Source organism: Sminthopsis crassicaudata, chromosome 2, assembly GCF_048593235.1.
Source record: "Sminthopsis crassicaudata isolate SCR6 chromosome 2, ASM4859323v1, whole genome shotgun sequence".
NCBI lineage: Eukaryota > Metazoa > Chordata > Mammalia > Dasyuromorphia > Dasyuridae > Sminthopsis > Sminthopsis crassicaudata.
In genome coordinates, this window is record NC_133618.1 from 560497598 (window position 1) to 560515475 (window position 17878).

Consider the following 17878-nt stretch of genomic DNA (forward strand, 5'->3'; position numbering starts at 1 on the left):
AAAATTAGAACAAAAGGTTTGGCAATTGTCAATGTTGTAAAATTACCCATGCATAAATCTGGTAAATAAAAACTATTAAAATATATTAAAAAAAAAAAAAAACAATGAGATGATTAAAACCAGTTCCACTTGTTCAGTAGACTAAGCTATCTACACCCAGAGCGAGAACTGTGGGAACTGAATAGAACACAACATAGCATTCTCACCCTTGCTGTTGTTATTTGCTTGCATTTTGTTTTCTTTCTCAGTTTTTCTTCTCTCTTGATCTGATTTTTCTTGTGCAACAAGATAATTGTATAAATATGTATACATATATTGGATCTAACATGTATTTCAACATATTTAGTATGTATTGGACTACCTGTCAATTAGAGGAGGGGAGGGGGGGAAAGAGGGGAAAATTTGGAACAAAACATTTTACAATGGTCAATGTTGGAAAAATTACTCATGCATATGCTTTGTAAATTAAAAGCTTTAATTTTTTTAAAACGTTAGTGCTTTCTTTGCTGTCTCTTGAATTCGGTTGCTTACTAATCCTAACCCAGATCCTGAATCCCCAAATACCTAAGTTATTATAATTATCTCCTAACTATTTTGTGACATGGAGTCTCAGGGTTTCAAAATTTATGCTATGCTACAGACTAGTAAAATATAGAAATTATCTGCCTCAGACTGTTCCAAACTCAGCAGTATGAGCTAATTAATTGCACCTTGAGTGGCCATGAAAGATATTGTCACTAGAAGCCTGGGGTCACTAGTATCTCTGAGAGATCAGGATTGTGCCACTGCTACTTCTGGCACGGATGGATGCAGTCTCAAGGGAAGGGAAAAGCAAAAGCCATACTGAGCTGAAGACAGGCAAGAGTACAAAAATCATGTCTGGGCAATACTGCTGCTTTAATTGTCAAAGGCTGCTGTTTCAGCAGAGAAGGGAAATCCTAAATGTCAGCAAATGACAGCTGACAGGAGGTAAAGCAAGAGGGAATCTTATTAGCTTTCCCCTGCTCTCATCTTCTCTCTAGAACTTTGTTTTTTAAAACTTTTCTTCCTCAGAAACAGTCACAAAATAGCTGCAAACACACAGCCTCCTGGAAAAGGAAGAATACATGTGAACCTAGAAATGAGAATTGGTAGGAAACAAGAGAAAAACATATCAAGTTATATCTATTTTTTTTCCTCCTTAGTTGATGAGTTGATACGAAACACCATAAAAACCATGATTTTTTTTCACACCTGAAAAGATGATCAGTTTAAGAGTAAGGATTCTCATATCTCCTCAGACATTTCTCTTGTCTTGTACAGGTCACCTCTAGAGAAACTCAGGGCTCAGGGCCTCCTAGGCTAAGGCCCTCAAATTGCATCCCACCTCCACACCAGAACATTTTTATTCAAGTAAAATCAGATTAAAACAGTCTGGGGGGAGGGGAACCAAAAAATACATCTCAGGATATGATTAGTATGTGTAAGGGTGAAGGCAAATTTCACTCTTGTGGCTGGCAAACTAAGGGTAGGAGGTGGTTAAGTTGATTTTACAAAAAGGCCCCTGGAGTTTTGAGTCATAGCTCCCCTGGCTAGGAAATAAGAACTCAGGAATTTAAGATTCCTTTAACTGGATGAACCCTCCCATTGTATGTTTTTTCAAAATACCATTGGAGGTTCATCATTCTTTCAGTAAAGAATAGGTCTACACCCTGGGTGTGAAGTTGGGATGTACATAAAGCCCAAGAATCTCTAGCACAGGAGTTCTAAACCTGGGTATGATGCACTTCTTTTAAAATGTGTTCATAACTGTATTTCAATATAAATGGTTTCCTTTTAAATCCAATATATTTATTTTATTTATTTTCCAATTTTCTAAGGAGTCCATGGGCTTCACTGAACTCCAAAGGGATCTCTGGTACACAAATTAATTCCTACTCTAGAACCAACTGAGTAGTTGATCAAGAATTCTCATTAGAACTTGATCAGATCTGGGAATCCCATGCCTGTTCTGAAACATTTCCAGTCTAGGAAATCTGGGAGAACGAATGACTGGGTCCCTCATGGGGTACCATTATTATCTTGGAGAGTCATGAGATGTTTAAGCCAGATGTTTTCTGAATCCAAAAGCCTACTGAAGCCAGCTCCTAATTTTCAGTTTGTTCGTTAGAAATTAACAAACACTAAAAATGTAGGCTTGATGTATTGGGTTGCTGATTGTGATTGAGAAAATATTACTAATACAGATTATATTTGGAAGTATGTCATGTTTTTTTTAAATAAACAAGCCAGTTGTTAAATATTTACCAACATATGGATCTCTTAGTAAGAGGGGAAAAAATACTTCCATCAAAGGTTCCTGAGGCAAGACTTGCTGTCTCAAATCCACTGAGGACCCAGAAACATCTATTGCCTAAGGCAAATGACTCCAAGTCCCCTTCTTGCTCTAATTTTACACCTAGGATGAACTCAGAGATGGCCAAAGCCACCCTAGAGTTTTTAATAAAGGTTAGTATTAATCAGAAAGCCTCAATTAATTAATGTAAAAGTAAGTTAATATTAGGATGCACTGGGAAAAGATTGATACAGAGGCAGGTCCAGAGGCATGGAGTTTGTACGGATAGTGCCACAGGTTAGCTCCACAGGGTCAAAGCTAAGAGATATTAGGTTCAGTGTTAGGGAGGTACTGGAATAAAGAAAAATGATTTTGACACATGGTCAGGAATATCTGAATACAATCTTACCTTGTGGATCATTTTATGAGAGTAGAGCTCCAAGTAGGGTTCAATTTCTCTCCCACTCTCCATTAGGCAATGTTTGGTGCCAGCTAGCCCCAAAAGTTTCTAAATTGTAAAGGAGAGGGTTCCTGTGGGTGATGTTGTGGGGGCCTGTGGATCTGTACTCTTACCACATCCCATCTGTTCTCTTGCATCTGTGGTTGTTCAAATCCTCAAAGTATTCTCACAGCTTAGAGCAGCCAACAATCTGTATTATTCAGTGCTTCACAGGGAAAGCTCATCGTTTCTATCCCAACCATGCTTTGTTGTTCTTATTTTCTGCTCTCTAGAGACGCTGGTGTGCATGGTTCTGTCCTTGACACCATGAAATGTCTCTCCTTCTTATGTCTTCTCCTCTTTGGCTTCCATGACACTAGACTCTTGGGATTCTTTTCCAGATTACCAGACTTCCTGTTCTGTCTCCTTTTCTCTCTTTCCATCCCTTGCTGACAACTTTAATCATCAATGTTCCTCAAAATTCTGTTCTAGGCCATTTTGTGTGTATGTGTATGTGTTTACACATGTGTGTATGTATGTATGTATATGCCCTCCTTTGTTGAGTTCATCAATTACCTGTATAAAAAAAAACCCTCAATTTTTATCTGTCCTTCCAATTTCTCTTTAAACTTTCAGTCCTGCATTCCCAACTCCCTGATGAATAACTGATAGTTTTGCCTCTATATCTTACTGGAATGTGAAAATCAACATTTATAAAACTGTATTCAGCATCCTCTTCCTGGAACAAATAATTTCCCTTTTCATCTTTCTTTCTGTTCATGACTCCATCACTCTCTCAAATTATTATGTTTAGAATTATTTTTGATTCTCCCCTCTCTCTCACACATCCAATGAATTGTCCAATCCTTACCTCCATGATATCTCTATCTCCTCCCAAACACTCCTCCTGGAACCAGCCCAGCTCAAGACTCTCATTTATTCTCATGTTCACTATTATCATAACCCACTCACTAATCCACCTGCATCCAATTTATACCCTAACAGTGAAGGCAGTATGACAAAATCAAAAGGAGACTGGTTTGGGAATTAAAGTCCCTAAGTTTAAAACTTGACTCTAACATGATTTGTTACCTCTCTGAGGTTCAGTCTCCTTTTCTGTAAAATGAGAGATTTCTAAGGTCCCTTCCATCTTCCATCTTCATATCAGTCCTAATGTTATTTTTCCAATCCATCCTTCACACAGCTATCTAAATGACTTTCCTAAAATGCCATTATGATTATGTCATTTCTCTATTTAAAAAATTTTAGTCACCCTTTATTGCCTACCAAATAAAGTATAAACTTCACACTAACATTCAAGGTCTTTCAGTTATTGTTCCAACCTACCTGCCTGACCCTATCTCATACCAGACCCCTCTGCACATCTTCAGAGAGGCTCTCCCCCAATCTTTTTTTTTTAAAAATTGTTTTGGTTTTTATTTGATCTCACATTTGAATTCATGGCATCCCCAAAGTTTTGAATGGATTATTGCCTCTTCACATCAGTTCCCTTTCTTTCAGTAAGACTCACTTCCCAAAAACTTTTCTTCATACCCCACCAGATTGGTGTCCTCTACCAGATGGAAATTATTATTCTTTCTTCAGATTTCTGGTTTTCCTTTACCTGGACCTCTTCTTTGTATCTCTATTTCTTTTTGTTATTTGGGTACTTGTTTCCTTATTTGGTTTTATTTAAACTACTTAAAAGCAGGGCCTGTCACATTTGTCTTTGTATCCTCAACACCTAGCACAACACTTTAGACATGATAAGAACTAATGAGTACTTATTGAATTGTTGAAACATTCATGAGAAAGGAAATCATTTCTTCATTAGCTAAACATATGTCTTTTTAAATGTCATACACTTTAGTCTTACAGTTCAAGATTTCTGTTTTGAGTTGTAGTTTATATTATTTAATAAAAAGATGATTTTAAGGATATAAAGCCAAAGAAAAATATAATTAATGAGAATTAATTAGCTATATTTTCTTGTCTTGCCATGAGCAATGGATATTGTTTGTTAGCTCATTTGCTTGTTTTTGTCTAGGCTTATTTATTTAGACCATATTTGAGGGAATGGAGAGATTGTGACCAGCTTTCTAAGCAATAATTTAATGAAATAAATTGATAGGAGGAGATACCAATTCTCAATTGGTACTAAAAAAAGAAATAAAAAAACCTGGGACGCATGTGCTTACCAAAGTCTGTTTAATCCTACCCTCAGAAGATGAGACTGTACTTTTCTTCTTCTCTACATATCCTTCAGGTTCTAGGACTTTTTTGAGGCTACCATCATCCATTTTAGTTCATTTGTACATGTATAAATACAGAAGAAAGAATTTACAAAAAAAACAAACAAGCCATAATGTGAATTTTTTTATCTTTAGGACTATCCCCTAGGAACTAGATTAGAGTCAGAAACAATGTACCTGTAATGGATAGACTGTAGTGGATTTGGAATCAAACAGACCTATATTCAGATTCTGCCTCAGATGTTTGCAAGCTTTGGGTTAATGGACAATTCCTTTAACCTTTCTAAACCTCAATTTCTTCAGCTTTAACATGATTTTAATAATACCTGCAGGGTCTCTCTCCAAAGGTTTGTATGAGGTTCAAAGGAAAAATCATATAAATGTATATACATATATGCATATGGGTGTGTATATTATACTATAAAATTTTTAAATATTTAAAATAAATATTTACTATTATTATTGTTGTTGTTGTTATATCTCAGGTTAGTATGCTCTTTCTCTCAGTAAATAAATTCCACACCCTGTTATATTATATTATAATTATATAATATAATAATATATTATAAATATATATAACAATGTAATAATTCTATTGTATTATATTATAACTAAATTATAATTTCTAATCAATATTTCATGATGAATCCATTTTCTAAGGTGGTACCCCAATGAAGCAAGCACCACACCTCTGGAAATCATGTATTAATGCATAGACTTAGGACAACAAATGTTCAGTTTTCTTTCCCAAAACCATACGAAGACTTTCTTGGTACTAGAAATGATGAGCAGCTATGTGCTAAGTAGATAGAATAGCTAGACTGAGAAAGAGAAAGACCTGAGTTCAAATCTAGCCTCAGATACTTATCAGTTGTTTGCCCTTCAGCAAATCATTTAACCTCAATCTGACTTAGTTTCTTCAACTGTAAAATGAGGATAATAATAACTAAAGCACTTAGTACAGTTTGGAACATTAATGCTTATTTTCTTCCTTCCTTAGGAATCAATTATTTTTAAGACACACTGATTATGGAGTACAAATGGAACAAAACTCTCCTCCCATCTCCCAACAAAAAGAGTCTTGGCAAGGATGTTAGACAACAAAATTCTAGTCCATCTTCACTCAAAAACTATAAGATCACACTTTTTCAACATCCTTTAACAACTTCTGACATGTTACAAACAAGTGTTATTGATTTGATTCTATATTAAGCGTTTACTTGTCTGTAATTAAAAGGAATCAGATGAGTAGGATTTCTTAATAGGCCATACAAAAAAGTATGCCCTTGGGACATGAAGAATTAAATTTCCCATGAGATATAATGACCAATAATAATAATAGTTAATATTTATAGGTTTAAGATTTACAAAGAACTTTAAATATGTCCCATTTTATCCTCACTACCTAGGAGGTAAGAACTATTATTATTCTCAATTTAAAGATGTGAAACTAAGGTAGAAAGAGGGTAAATGATTTGCCAGAATCACATAGATAGTGTCTAAGATCAGATTTCAGATAAAGTCTTCATTTTAAATTAGTGTTCTATCACTGTTCTACCTAACCTGGGGCTTATGGCAAGGCAACGAAATCTGGATTTCCCTCAAAGATACCTTACTGTTAGCATAGAATATTTTCTAGGTGAAAAGATGGGGGAGAAAAAAAATGAGACCATACAAAAAGGAAGGCAAAGACTTCCAATATATAGAATTAAAACCACAGCTTAGTACTCAAAAGATGTCCAAGGTACCAGTGGCACTAACAAGGAGGCTACTTAGCAGAACTGCCATCGTTTTATACTATTTCATCAAGTTTACAGATAGGAATCTACACATAGGGGAACTTTCTTTTCTGGACTATAGTGAGGTGAAAAAGAGCAAGAAATGCCCCCTGGGAATGTTTCTAATGTTTCTTTCATTTCTTTTTGTGTTACAATAAAATTATTTTTAATGATTTTATGCTGTAGTTTACCTAGATTTTGTCATTGTTAACACAGTCATAACCAATTATCTAAACTTGATCTATTTTGGAGGTCTCCAATTTCAGAACATGATGGTACTCTACATTATCGAGTTATACTTAATATTCTGCTTATAACCCAATAATTCAGTCATTTCACAATGAAGCAAAAAATATGCTACTTAGTGATAAGTGCAAATTGTCCAATCCATTTCAACCCTTCTAGTTTTATAGATGAGGAAACTGAGGTTAAGAAACACAGGTAATATCAGAGGTAAAGAAGCCCAAGTTCAGACTCTATAGAGTCAGGATTCCATGCCAGAAGTCTAAAGTGATTTTTTTTCCCCCTAATGCATGAATCCAAGTGGCTTGTTTTAAAGCATTTAGTGGAAATCTTGTTAATCACAGGCACAGTGGCCACAGTGGGACAAGGGAAGGACAAAGAGTCACCAGCACCTACATTAAAATCTCAAATCTAATATTTATTAACTGTGTGACCCTCAGTAAGTCATTTAATCACTCAATCTAATTTTTTTATAAGTAAAATGGAGTTGAACTAGGTAATATCTATAATTTTATATAATCCCAGCAAATACATTTCTTGTATTGAACAACATTTATTTTTCATGCTAGGGTGAATGGATGCCAAGGTTACTCATGAATTGGTGAAATGATGTCCTTATTTGGTATCCCCCAGACAACAATGATGCAGATATTAAAGAAATGTTTAATCAAGACATGGACTCTTAAAGTAAGTGGCCAAAGATGCAAGAAATTTTCTGCACTTTATGAACTTCCCAAAGAGATAAATGGCAAAACTGAAACCTAAAAATTAGCTAATGAATTTCCCATTAATGCAAGAAGTTATGAGCAAATTTAAAACCCTCTTGGTTAAAGTACAGTGAGTTGCAGATAGTATAAAAGGCTTACTAGGAGTAAATATGAAACACAGTGTTCTTCCTAGCAGCCAAAAATCCAATTTTATCTTTTTCTTCAACAATCAATTATTCAAGACCAACATTCTCTTCCTTCAGCAACAACCCACTGCTTCATTCAAGCAGTACAGGGTAAAGAAAAGTGGGAGTATCTAACTAGCAAAGATCAAAGGGCAATGAGACTCTAATGAAAAGAAAAGCCCCCTCAGGGGCCTGCTCTTGACCTTATGGGTTTGCTTGAAGACACAGTTCTAGAAGTCTTGTGCTTAAATGGTCGTGGGTATTTGATGGTCACTTTGTTAGGGCTAAGAGCCCTCAGAATGCCTCCATGAAGCTCCTGTTTAACTCCCAGAAGAAGAGAAGACTTCAGACCCTGCTCAAAGGCTGTTGAAACTGCTTCAAAGAGCTATGATTAGTTGCAGTACCTAAGGAGCAACCCTACTGCTCAGGGGACCTCCCCCCCCATCCAGGGGAGTCATGTTCTCTAGGCATCTGCAGCTGAGTGAGGGACAGAAAGTACACTCCCAACTCCTGAGGACTGATCCAGTAGAACCTGGAGGTAGAATAGAATGAAGAGACAAGGAGCTTCTGTGGAGATGAGGAAAAGTGATCCTCTAGGGCCCCTTAGGGATCCCCTCTTGTTTGTGCCACTAAAGCCTAAAAGAAGTCAACTTTTTAATGAAGTCCAAGTCAGACCTGATGACTACCAACCCACTAATGGAGTCATTTCTTAATTGGCTTCCCTTTTTAGCAGCTGAACAAGTTTAGCTTGTTAATATGCCTAGAGTTCAGGAATATGGGGAGTAAACATTGATTCATTCCCTTATGGAGTGACTGGACAAGTTATTTTAATTTCCAATTAAATATCCCATGTTTAACTCAGCAATTCATAGGCATTTAAGAACAAAGTAGAAAATATGCTATATATTGACAACTATAAATTGTCCAACCCAATCTAATCATTATGTTACAAATGAAGAAATTGAGATTCGAAGAAGTTAAGTGATTTAGCTGGAGTTACATAGATAATAAAGGTGTTGAGCTCTAAATCTATGATCCTATATGATCCCCTGACATTTAAAAATAATTTTATAATAGTTTTTATTTACCAGATATATGCATGGATAATTTTACAACATTGACAATTACCAAACTTTTTGTTCTAATTTTTCCCTTCCTTCCCCCCCAGATGGCAGGTTGACCAATACATGTTCAATATGTTAAAGTATAAATTAAATACAACATATGTATACTTGTCCAAACAGTTGTTTTGCTGTACAAAAAGAATCAGACTTTGAAAATAGTGTACAATTAGCCTGTGAAGGAAATCCAAAATGCAGGCAGACAAAAATAGAGGGATTGGGAATTCTATGTAGTGGTTCATAGTCATCTCCCAGAGTTCTTTCTCTGGGTGTAGCTGGTTCAGTTCATTACTGCTCTCTTGGAACTGATTTGGTTCATATCATTGTTGGAGAGGGCCACATCCATCAAGAAGTGATCATACAGTATTGTTGTTGAAGTATACAACGATCTCTTGGTCTTACTCATTTCACTCAGCATCAGTTCATGTAAGTCTTTGCAGGCTTTTCTGAAATCATCCTGTTGGTCATTTCTTGCAGAACAATAATATTCCATAATATTCATACCACAATTTATTTAGCCAATCTCCAATTGACGGGCATCCACTTAGTTTCCAGTTTCTGACCACTACAAAGAGGGCTGCCATAAACATTCTTGCACATACCATTTTTTTTTTTTTGGCTGAAGCAATTGGACATAAGTGACTTACCCAGGGTCACACAGCTAGAAAGTGTTAAATGCCTGAGGCCAGAGTTGAACTCAGGTCTGTCCTGACTTCAGGGATGGTGCTCTATCCACTGCACCACCTAGCTGCCTCCAAACTCTGACATTTTTATACCCTATTTATTTGCTGTCAGCTATTAATTCCTAACCACTTGGTTAAGTTCCATTTAAAAGTCTGGCTCTAATGCCTATGGCCTGGACAAGTAACCTAATTTCTACATGTCCAGTCAATTCACTTAAACTGTAAGTTGCAAATCTTGATCTGCATTAGTAGAAGGAGTTTCCTCATATGGAAGCTCCCTAGAAGTTCCAAGCCAAACCAAAACCTATCTTTATATGTATTCTATATATCAAGCAGTTTACAAGTGATATTAGATTTTTTTTGTCTTCTGTACTAAAAAATTAAAAAAAAGCAAAAAGCAAAGCAAAAGAATACTTTGCAAAGATTATATAGCAAAGGTTTGCTCTAGTAAATTGGGTGTTTTCACAGCAAGATGATTGTGTATATTATAATCTGTCTATCTTAAAGGCTGCAGGACAAGTGGTGGACCCCCATCACCCCTTAAAATATAAAATAACACATGTGAAAGACCTGCTAGGAATTTTCCAGTGGTTCCATTTTATAATGAGATGGCTTATATATATGAAGCCTGGTAAAATGGAATGTTTTGGGGAGATTTAGTCAAAAAGGAAAATCAATTAAACTGTCATGTTTTTACAATTCAGAAAGTAGTTCAATGCTATACCTGTGACACAACACAAACAAATCATAGATCTTGAAAAACTCCGGTCTTTGGATTCTGGTACTTCTAATCTCACCAGGATATCTATCTTAAATAAATTATTCAAGAAGGTGATAGCCAAGAGGAACCCATAATTTTGAGTTAAAACCCAAATAAATATAAATACACTTCAAATTATATATTTTAAACAGCATATATTTTGTTTTATATATAAACAACTTATTTATCCTATTAAAATTAATTTTCCATGAAAAGAGAAATCAAGATCATATCTTAATTAAGAGAAGCAATTTGGTTTAGGGAATAGAGAACCAGATTTAGAATCAGAAAAACTTACTGATAAGACATTGGGCAAATCATTTAACTCCCAATCTTCCAACCAATTCTCTAAGAATATAAATGAGGAATGAATTTTCTCTGTCCTTGTAGAGGGCTAAGTGTTGTACTTTAAGTCAGGATAGACCTGAGTTCAAATCTCATATCTGATACAAGCTGTGTTCCCCATGGCAAACAAATCATGTAACCTTTCTCAGCCTCAGTTTATTCACATCTAATAAAATGGAGGGGATAATAGTACCTAATTCACCAGGCTCTTGTGAAATAATGTGCAGGAGCTTCACAAATCTTAAAGACCTATTTAAATGCTATTTGTGTAGTGATGGTAGTGATGGTGGTGGTGTAATATAGTAGAGGAGGAGGAAGAAGAGGAGGAAAGGGAGAAAAAAGGCAGGAGGGGGAGGAGTAAAGGGGGAAGAGAAGGAGGAGAGGAAGGAGGAAGAGAAAGGGGAGAAGGGGGAGGAGTTGCTGCATTGGTAGGAGTTCCCATACTCGAAGTTCTCCTACATTGAGGAAATCACATCTGTACCAACAAGATGATTTAATTAACCACAAGACTGATTTTCAGATCTGAAATTGAGAAACTTTTTTTTTTTTTCCCAGATCTACAAGTAGAAGATTGGGTGGTCCTTAGGTTTCGCTATTTGTATAAATAAGCTAGTCCATTCACAGGCTTAATTGGGGTTTTTCATTAGCAGCATCGAATTCTCTTGTTCTCTGAGGGCACAATCAGTAACTGGTTGGCATTTCCCTAATCTCACTTTTCTAATAAAGGAAACAGGATAAAAACACGTTTCCCCCTCTTCTTAGGCAGAAGTTAGTTTCTGATATTGTTTTCTTGCCTTCTCCCCATCCCAGAAGTGTTTAAAAGCTGTGGTGGGGTATCAGCCATCCTCAGCATTGTCTACACAAAGTAAACACACATTGTACACTGAATAAATCTGTTAGAAAAAAAAAAAAAAAAGACAAAAGCCTCTCCTGCACTGTACGAAAGTAGCACAGAAGCATCTATATTGCATCTAATTCAAGTCCGGTTTAAGATCTTCTGACCTTAGTATTTTCGAGAGAAAATGCACCTTGGGCTTTAAAGAGATACACACAGCAATTTCAACATAGTTGGACTAAGGATGGAAAACTGGGTGGGAATTCTTGATATCTCCATGAGAGAATCAAAAACTTGTAGGGAGCTTTTATGTTAAGCCGGGCGGCAGAGGCAGAGCATCGGTCTGTCCTTGCTTTGCTCACCCAGATCAAACTAGAGCTTACGTTTGCTCCTAGGACTTTGAGACCCTCCGCCCATTTTTCTTCACTCTTTCCCTCTCCCTTCACCTCCCCTTCCCACTTTTTTCTTAAGGTGTCTCTTCCTCCCTTAGGTCCGTGTTTCGGTGTGGAAGGGTGGCTGCAGATAGAAGGGGGTGGGGGGTTTATACTCATTAACACCCCCTATACTTCTCTCCCGGTACACCAGAGCTGGGCAGCGTCTCCTTATTCTCCCGCCCCCACCCCACCCCTTCCCCCTTTTGCATGTTAACGAACCTTCTCACACCAGCACGTGGAGGGTTAGTGGAGGGAGGGGGTTCGCTCTGCCTGCCAGTCTATCTAGTTATCTCTTGCAGACTGGGCTGATCTGTTCTGGGGGGAAATCACTTTCCTTTCACACCCTGTCCCTGCCTCCGCCAGTCTCTTGTAGACATGCAGCGGGGAAGGATGCAGGACTCCCCGAACTGCAGCTGAACCGGGGGGCGGTTGGGCTGGGGGTCGGGGAGGGAGGGAGGGGTCGAGCTCCCAGCCCAGCCGCAGAGAATTTAGTGGGGAGAGGAGGAGTGGAAGGGACTACGCCCCGAAGTGGCCGACCCTCCCTCAATCCCTTCGGGTCAAAGGATCGTTCCCCTTTTACCCCCTCCTCACCATCACCCCCAGTGGGCCGGAGGGGCCCATGCAGCCGTTAAGGTAAGAGCACAGAGTTGGGGATTGTAGAGGGTGAGGTAGGAAGAACGTGGCGTGAAGAGGTTAGAAGGGAAGTCGTTCTTCCTCACTCTGTCCCGACCCTTCCCAACCAGGTCACCTTGGAAAGATAAAAGCTCATCTTCCCCTCCCTCCCAGTTCGCTGACATCCCCGACGGTAGTGTATTCCACGCTAGGATTTTATCATACCTGCGTGTGCATTCTTGTTCCCTGAGCCCAGGCTCCCCATGCAACTCGTTTTGGGGTTTGATTTTTAAATTTTCCTTGATTTGTGTTTTATTGCTCTAATTAGACTTTAGTTCTTGCCATTAAAGTTTTTGTGGGGTAAAGTTTTCACCACCCCCAAAAGAGAATTTCCCTTTTAGCCGTGGGTCGCGATTGGAATTGACCCTGCAGATAGCTGTTGTGTTTATATTGGTGAACTGTTCTTTTTCTCTCGACTTCTGCTCCCTGCTACGTGTGTGCATGTGTGTTCGTATGTGCATGGGTCTCGCTTTTCTCGTGTCGCTCACAATGAGTTGAGCACGGGGGGCGGCTGCCGCACACCTCATGTTTGCTCCTTGAAATCCTCCGCTAGCCTGACTCTCCCGAGAGAGACCCCAACTGGCGGGTCGGTCGCTGCCCCCGAACTTTCAATCTTGCATCCATTAAGCCTATTCTTTTCGCCAAAAAAGTACCCGAGAGGGCGTCTGCCCGAGGCAGGGGTCGGGAGTGGGTGATTCCATACGGTTTGTGGTGGATGTTTCATCTGGGAAAGTCTTCTGAGGGCTCCGTCCTGTCCAGGCTGGGGAGGAGGGACTTTGGTCGTCTCGGAAGGTGTCATCTAGAATCTTTGCTGTGACAAAACTGTAACAAGTTCTGTGGCCTTATGGAAGCGTGCCTGTCAGGGCATCTGCCGCTGACTGTCGCGGGGCAATGCATTTCTAACGCCTCATTTGCTAATTCCCAGGTTAGCACTGTTAGTGGAGGGGGTGGGGGTTGAGAGGAACAGGTGTACTTATGGTACCGGGCAAAAGTTGGGGATGCTTTGGTATTATCCTTGATTGTAGCGTGTTGGAATAATTGCATTGCATTTGCTAAGAGGTAGAATCAATTTTCTCCAAATTGAGGTTTTAATGGAAGCCTGTGAGTTGCTATTATGTCGTGTGGTTTAAGGTGGCATTGGATTGCATTTATTTTATAAATTGAATACTTCGAAAAAGGATTAGGGAAAACAGCTCCATCTAGCGGAAATAATGAACCACAAATTCTTTTTAATAATATGTCTGGCACCTCCACATCTTCTCCGGGTCTAGGCAAGACCGGGAATATACACTATGTTCGAATGATAACTGATTGATCCAGAAAGACTGGGCTTCGATTTTTATAATTTAACAAAAAGCTCAATTAATTTGAGTAAATATCTGATCCTCTACCAAGATGACATCTTCTGGCCAAGAATCACAAAAGAATACTAAACAATATTGTACTTTAACAATCCAAAGCATAGACTGGGTTCTATCATTTGACTTCAGGATAATGAAAGGGAAAATTAATCATCTGCGATCATAAACAGCGGGGGGGGGGGGAGGCTGCTAGAATTTAAACCCAATGCTTTTCACTTTTAGTGCACAACATAATCATTTTCATTTTAAAACAGGTTAAATTTAGAATTCTTCATCTGTGACATATTTATAGGACTTTAGGGACAGATAAGAAAAAAATAGTTCTTGCCACCTTATGAAGAAAACAATGTTTTAAAAATATCAAAATCCTTTGCAATGTAACAAGTATAGTTTCCTACTGTCTCAACTTTTTGCTGTTGGTTGCATGCTTAATAATAGAACAACTTTAATTGCCATGGTTGGGGTGGGGGGAGAGAAAGAAAGTGAAAGAGAGACAAGTCCTTAAGGAATTTGTCAGAGGGAAGTAAGATATATAAGGAATATGAACTCAAGTGTTATTGAGAAATATTTTTCAGGATAAAAAGAACAAAGTCTCTGATTTGGTAGATAAAACATTTGGACCTGATCAAACCTTCTCCTGTAAATTATATTTTAATACCCTCTTTCCAACAAGATGGTGTTAACAATGAATTGAATTCTCTTCTATTTGTTAAAACAGACATAAGAAGATAGAGATTATCTTTATAAGAACTGTGGCTATTATAAGGCCATAAAAGGAAAGAAATATTAGGAAAAATGAAATATGTATAATACTTCTTAAAGCATTCATTACACATTTAAAGCTATTTTGCCAGTTTAGGAGCATAAAAATGTATTGTTTATAACTTAGTATGATTTTATTTTATGAGTTTATTAAATTTAAAGGCATAGTTTTTTATATATATCTATATATAGATAGATATAGATATGGAAATAGATGCAGTTTCTTTACTTTTAAATATTTTTAAATTTTGTGGCAAATGAAGATTCAAGTAGTTGTCTTATAAAGTTAAAATCACTTCATTACATTAAAAAAAATCCCTAGAGCTTTAGTCCAAAGTAAGTGCTTAATCAGCATTTACTTGATTGAATCTAGTGTAGTTTTTGCTACTTTGCTACTTTAAGAAGTAGGCAAATCCTTGAGAACATAAGTCATTATGGAAAAGCAAAGAAGATTGTTATGGTTTTTTAACTTAGTATTTTTTACAGTGATAAGCAGACACAGAAATGACTCCTATTTTTGGAAAAGAGCTGAGGTAGAAAAAAAAAAACTCAAAAATGATTTGTCATATGTAACTTCAATCATTATCTTATTTTCTGAGCTATCATCATCACCTGTTTCTACTTCTAATGCAACTTCTAGCTGAAAACTAAAGATTTTCTCATATTGAGATAAAGATATGTCCATATAATCAATCAGTAATAATTTATTAAGTGGCCACTCTATGCTAGAAACTGCAAAATGCTAGAGATAGTTTATTATCAAATCCATACAATATCTACTTCAAAATAATTTATTGCTTTCAGACATAAACTAATTTCTATCACAAGCTGGAGGAAATAGAGAAATCTGAATCAGGAAAGAAGCATTAAGGAGTCATAGGCTGAAAAAAAAAATACTCTTATTATAAGAGAGATGTATTTGGCATAAACCCTGACTGTATTCTTGAACCAAATACCTACATGTATTTCCCAGTGTCTATCATTTTAAAATGGTTCACCAGCATTAAGCCCCAAATGTCTGTTTGTTTCTTCATCTATTACAATGGTAAACTTGTGTGATTATAATTTTTTTTAAATAAAAACCTTACTTTTCCTTTTTCTGTAATTGTAAATAGTTTTTAATTTTCAAAGATGATTTAACTGTCTGAATCATTTGGTAAGCCATGTCTGGGGGGAAAAAAAAGTGTAACCTTATTATAGAAGTATGACTTACAGGATTGGGCTTTAGCTGCTGCTCAGGGTTCACCCAGCTAAGTGACCTTGCACAAATCACTTAAAATCATGGAACTTTAGAAATAAAATGAATCTTAGAGATAATCTAGCTTCACTTCTTGTTTTAGATAAACCAAGGCCCAATTAAGTTAATTGGCTTGTTCAAGTAAGTTATCAATCATTTATTAAGTACTCACTATGTGTCAAACAAACACTGCCTCACAGAGATAGTTGGTGATAAAACTGAAACTGAAATCAAGCATTTCTTGATTCCTTTTCTGCTGGTGTTTTTTTTTTCCTGCCAGTGTACTCATGATAATCAACTTCTCATCAGTTTCCTTAACTCAAAGATAGTTGGACCAATAAACAATTGTGTCTTCTGACTCTAATACAATGTAATTCAGGAACTGGATTTAGAATTTTCAGACGTTTTATTATTGAACCCATACTACAACTTCAAGTATTGTGTTCTTTATGCTTTCAAGTGCCATGATATTCTCAGTTCTTTCCTGAAGCAGGCTCTTTCTCTGTCTCTGTCTATCTGTCTCCATCTCTATCTCTCTCTCATTTTCTCTCCTCCCATTCTTTAGCAAACTTTCAAAAGACAGTTCTAGTTTATCCCCACAGAGTTTATGGCACTATTGTATTCTTTTCATTCTTAACACTTATAAATTTAAGGGAGTGGCTTTCACTTGCTTTATTAATTATATTACATACTTATAGCTATAATTATGTTAGAAAGTATGCATGGAATCACTGGACCTCAGGATTTCAAGAAACCTCAGAGTACATTATCAGAAGTATTGTAAGGTACAAATGTGAAAATAGATGTAAAATGCTTTGTACATTTTAAATAACTATATAAATGCCAGTTGGTAGGAGTAGTAATACTAGGAAGAGGTGAAGCTATAGGTAATCATAGTAATAGTAGTAGTCATGGTGGTGGTGGTAATGGTAGTAGTAAATCATCACCTTCAGTCATCAGATTTCCACTCTAGTGATGGCTTCATTCCCTAAGCTGAGCTCAAACAATGTTTATAAGCCTTACAGATATGTGCTGGGAAATGTTTAACAACCTGACTCTTTGATAGATAGATAGATAGATAGATAGATAGATAGATAGATAGATAGATAGATATACATATATAGATATATATATTAGATATAGATATAGATATAGACCTATCTACATATCACATATACTTTTAAGTTTAATTGTACTAGTGCCACTTTCTTAAATCTAACAATAAAAAACCTCTCAGTAATTCAAGCCCTAATTTGTAAATTGCTGCTTAGAAAGTGTAAATGCTTAGAAGAAAATTTAACAGTAGGCTCTGCAAGCTAAGTAGAACTGAATTCTGCATACTCCTAATAAATAAATCAATATTTGGACAGGAATACTTATTTCTATATCTATATTCTATTACTACCACTATGTTACAAGTGGTCATCCTTCCTTTGAAGAATTGTAGAGAAGGATCCAAGGCAGTCCAACAAGATGATGTCATTAAAAGCAAGGCTGGTCCCTAGACTCTATATTCTATTACAATGATATGTGATTCATTGTGATCATCCATGCTATTTTTATTTGTTTTTTTGATTTATCAATACCAATCTTCTTTAGGGCAATATATTGTACTGTATAGTGTACATGTATTTTTTTAGTGCTTCTATTTAAAAAAAAAACTGGTTATGTGATTATCATAAAGTTTATGATGCCTTTCCCCATATACATTTATCTATCCATCTATAGCCAGTGCAAGATACAGAGCATC

At 36.7% G+C, this 17878-nt stretch overlaps 1 protein-coding gene across 1 annotated transcript in view; it reads left to right on the plus strand.

Annotated features, from left to right (window-relative positions):
* Positions 1-12526: 12526 nt before the first annotated feature.
* RGMA (repulsive guidance molecule BMP co-receptor a) overlaps positions 12527-17878 on the plus strand; it is a 51117-nt gene continuing 45765 nt past the window's right edge. The window contains exon 1 of the mRNA XM_074295076.1: positions 12527-12729. Within this exon, the coding sequence (XP_074151177.1) occupies positions 12716-12729 (14 nt within the window). The 5' untranslated portion in view covers positions 12527-12715. The remainder of the gene's footprint in view (positions 12730-17878) is intronic.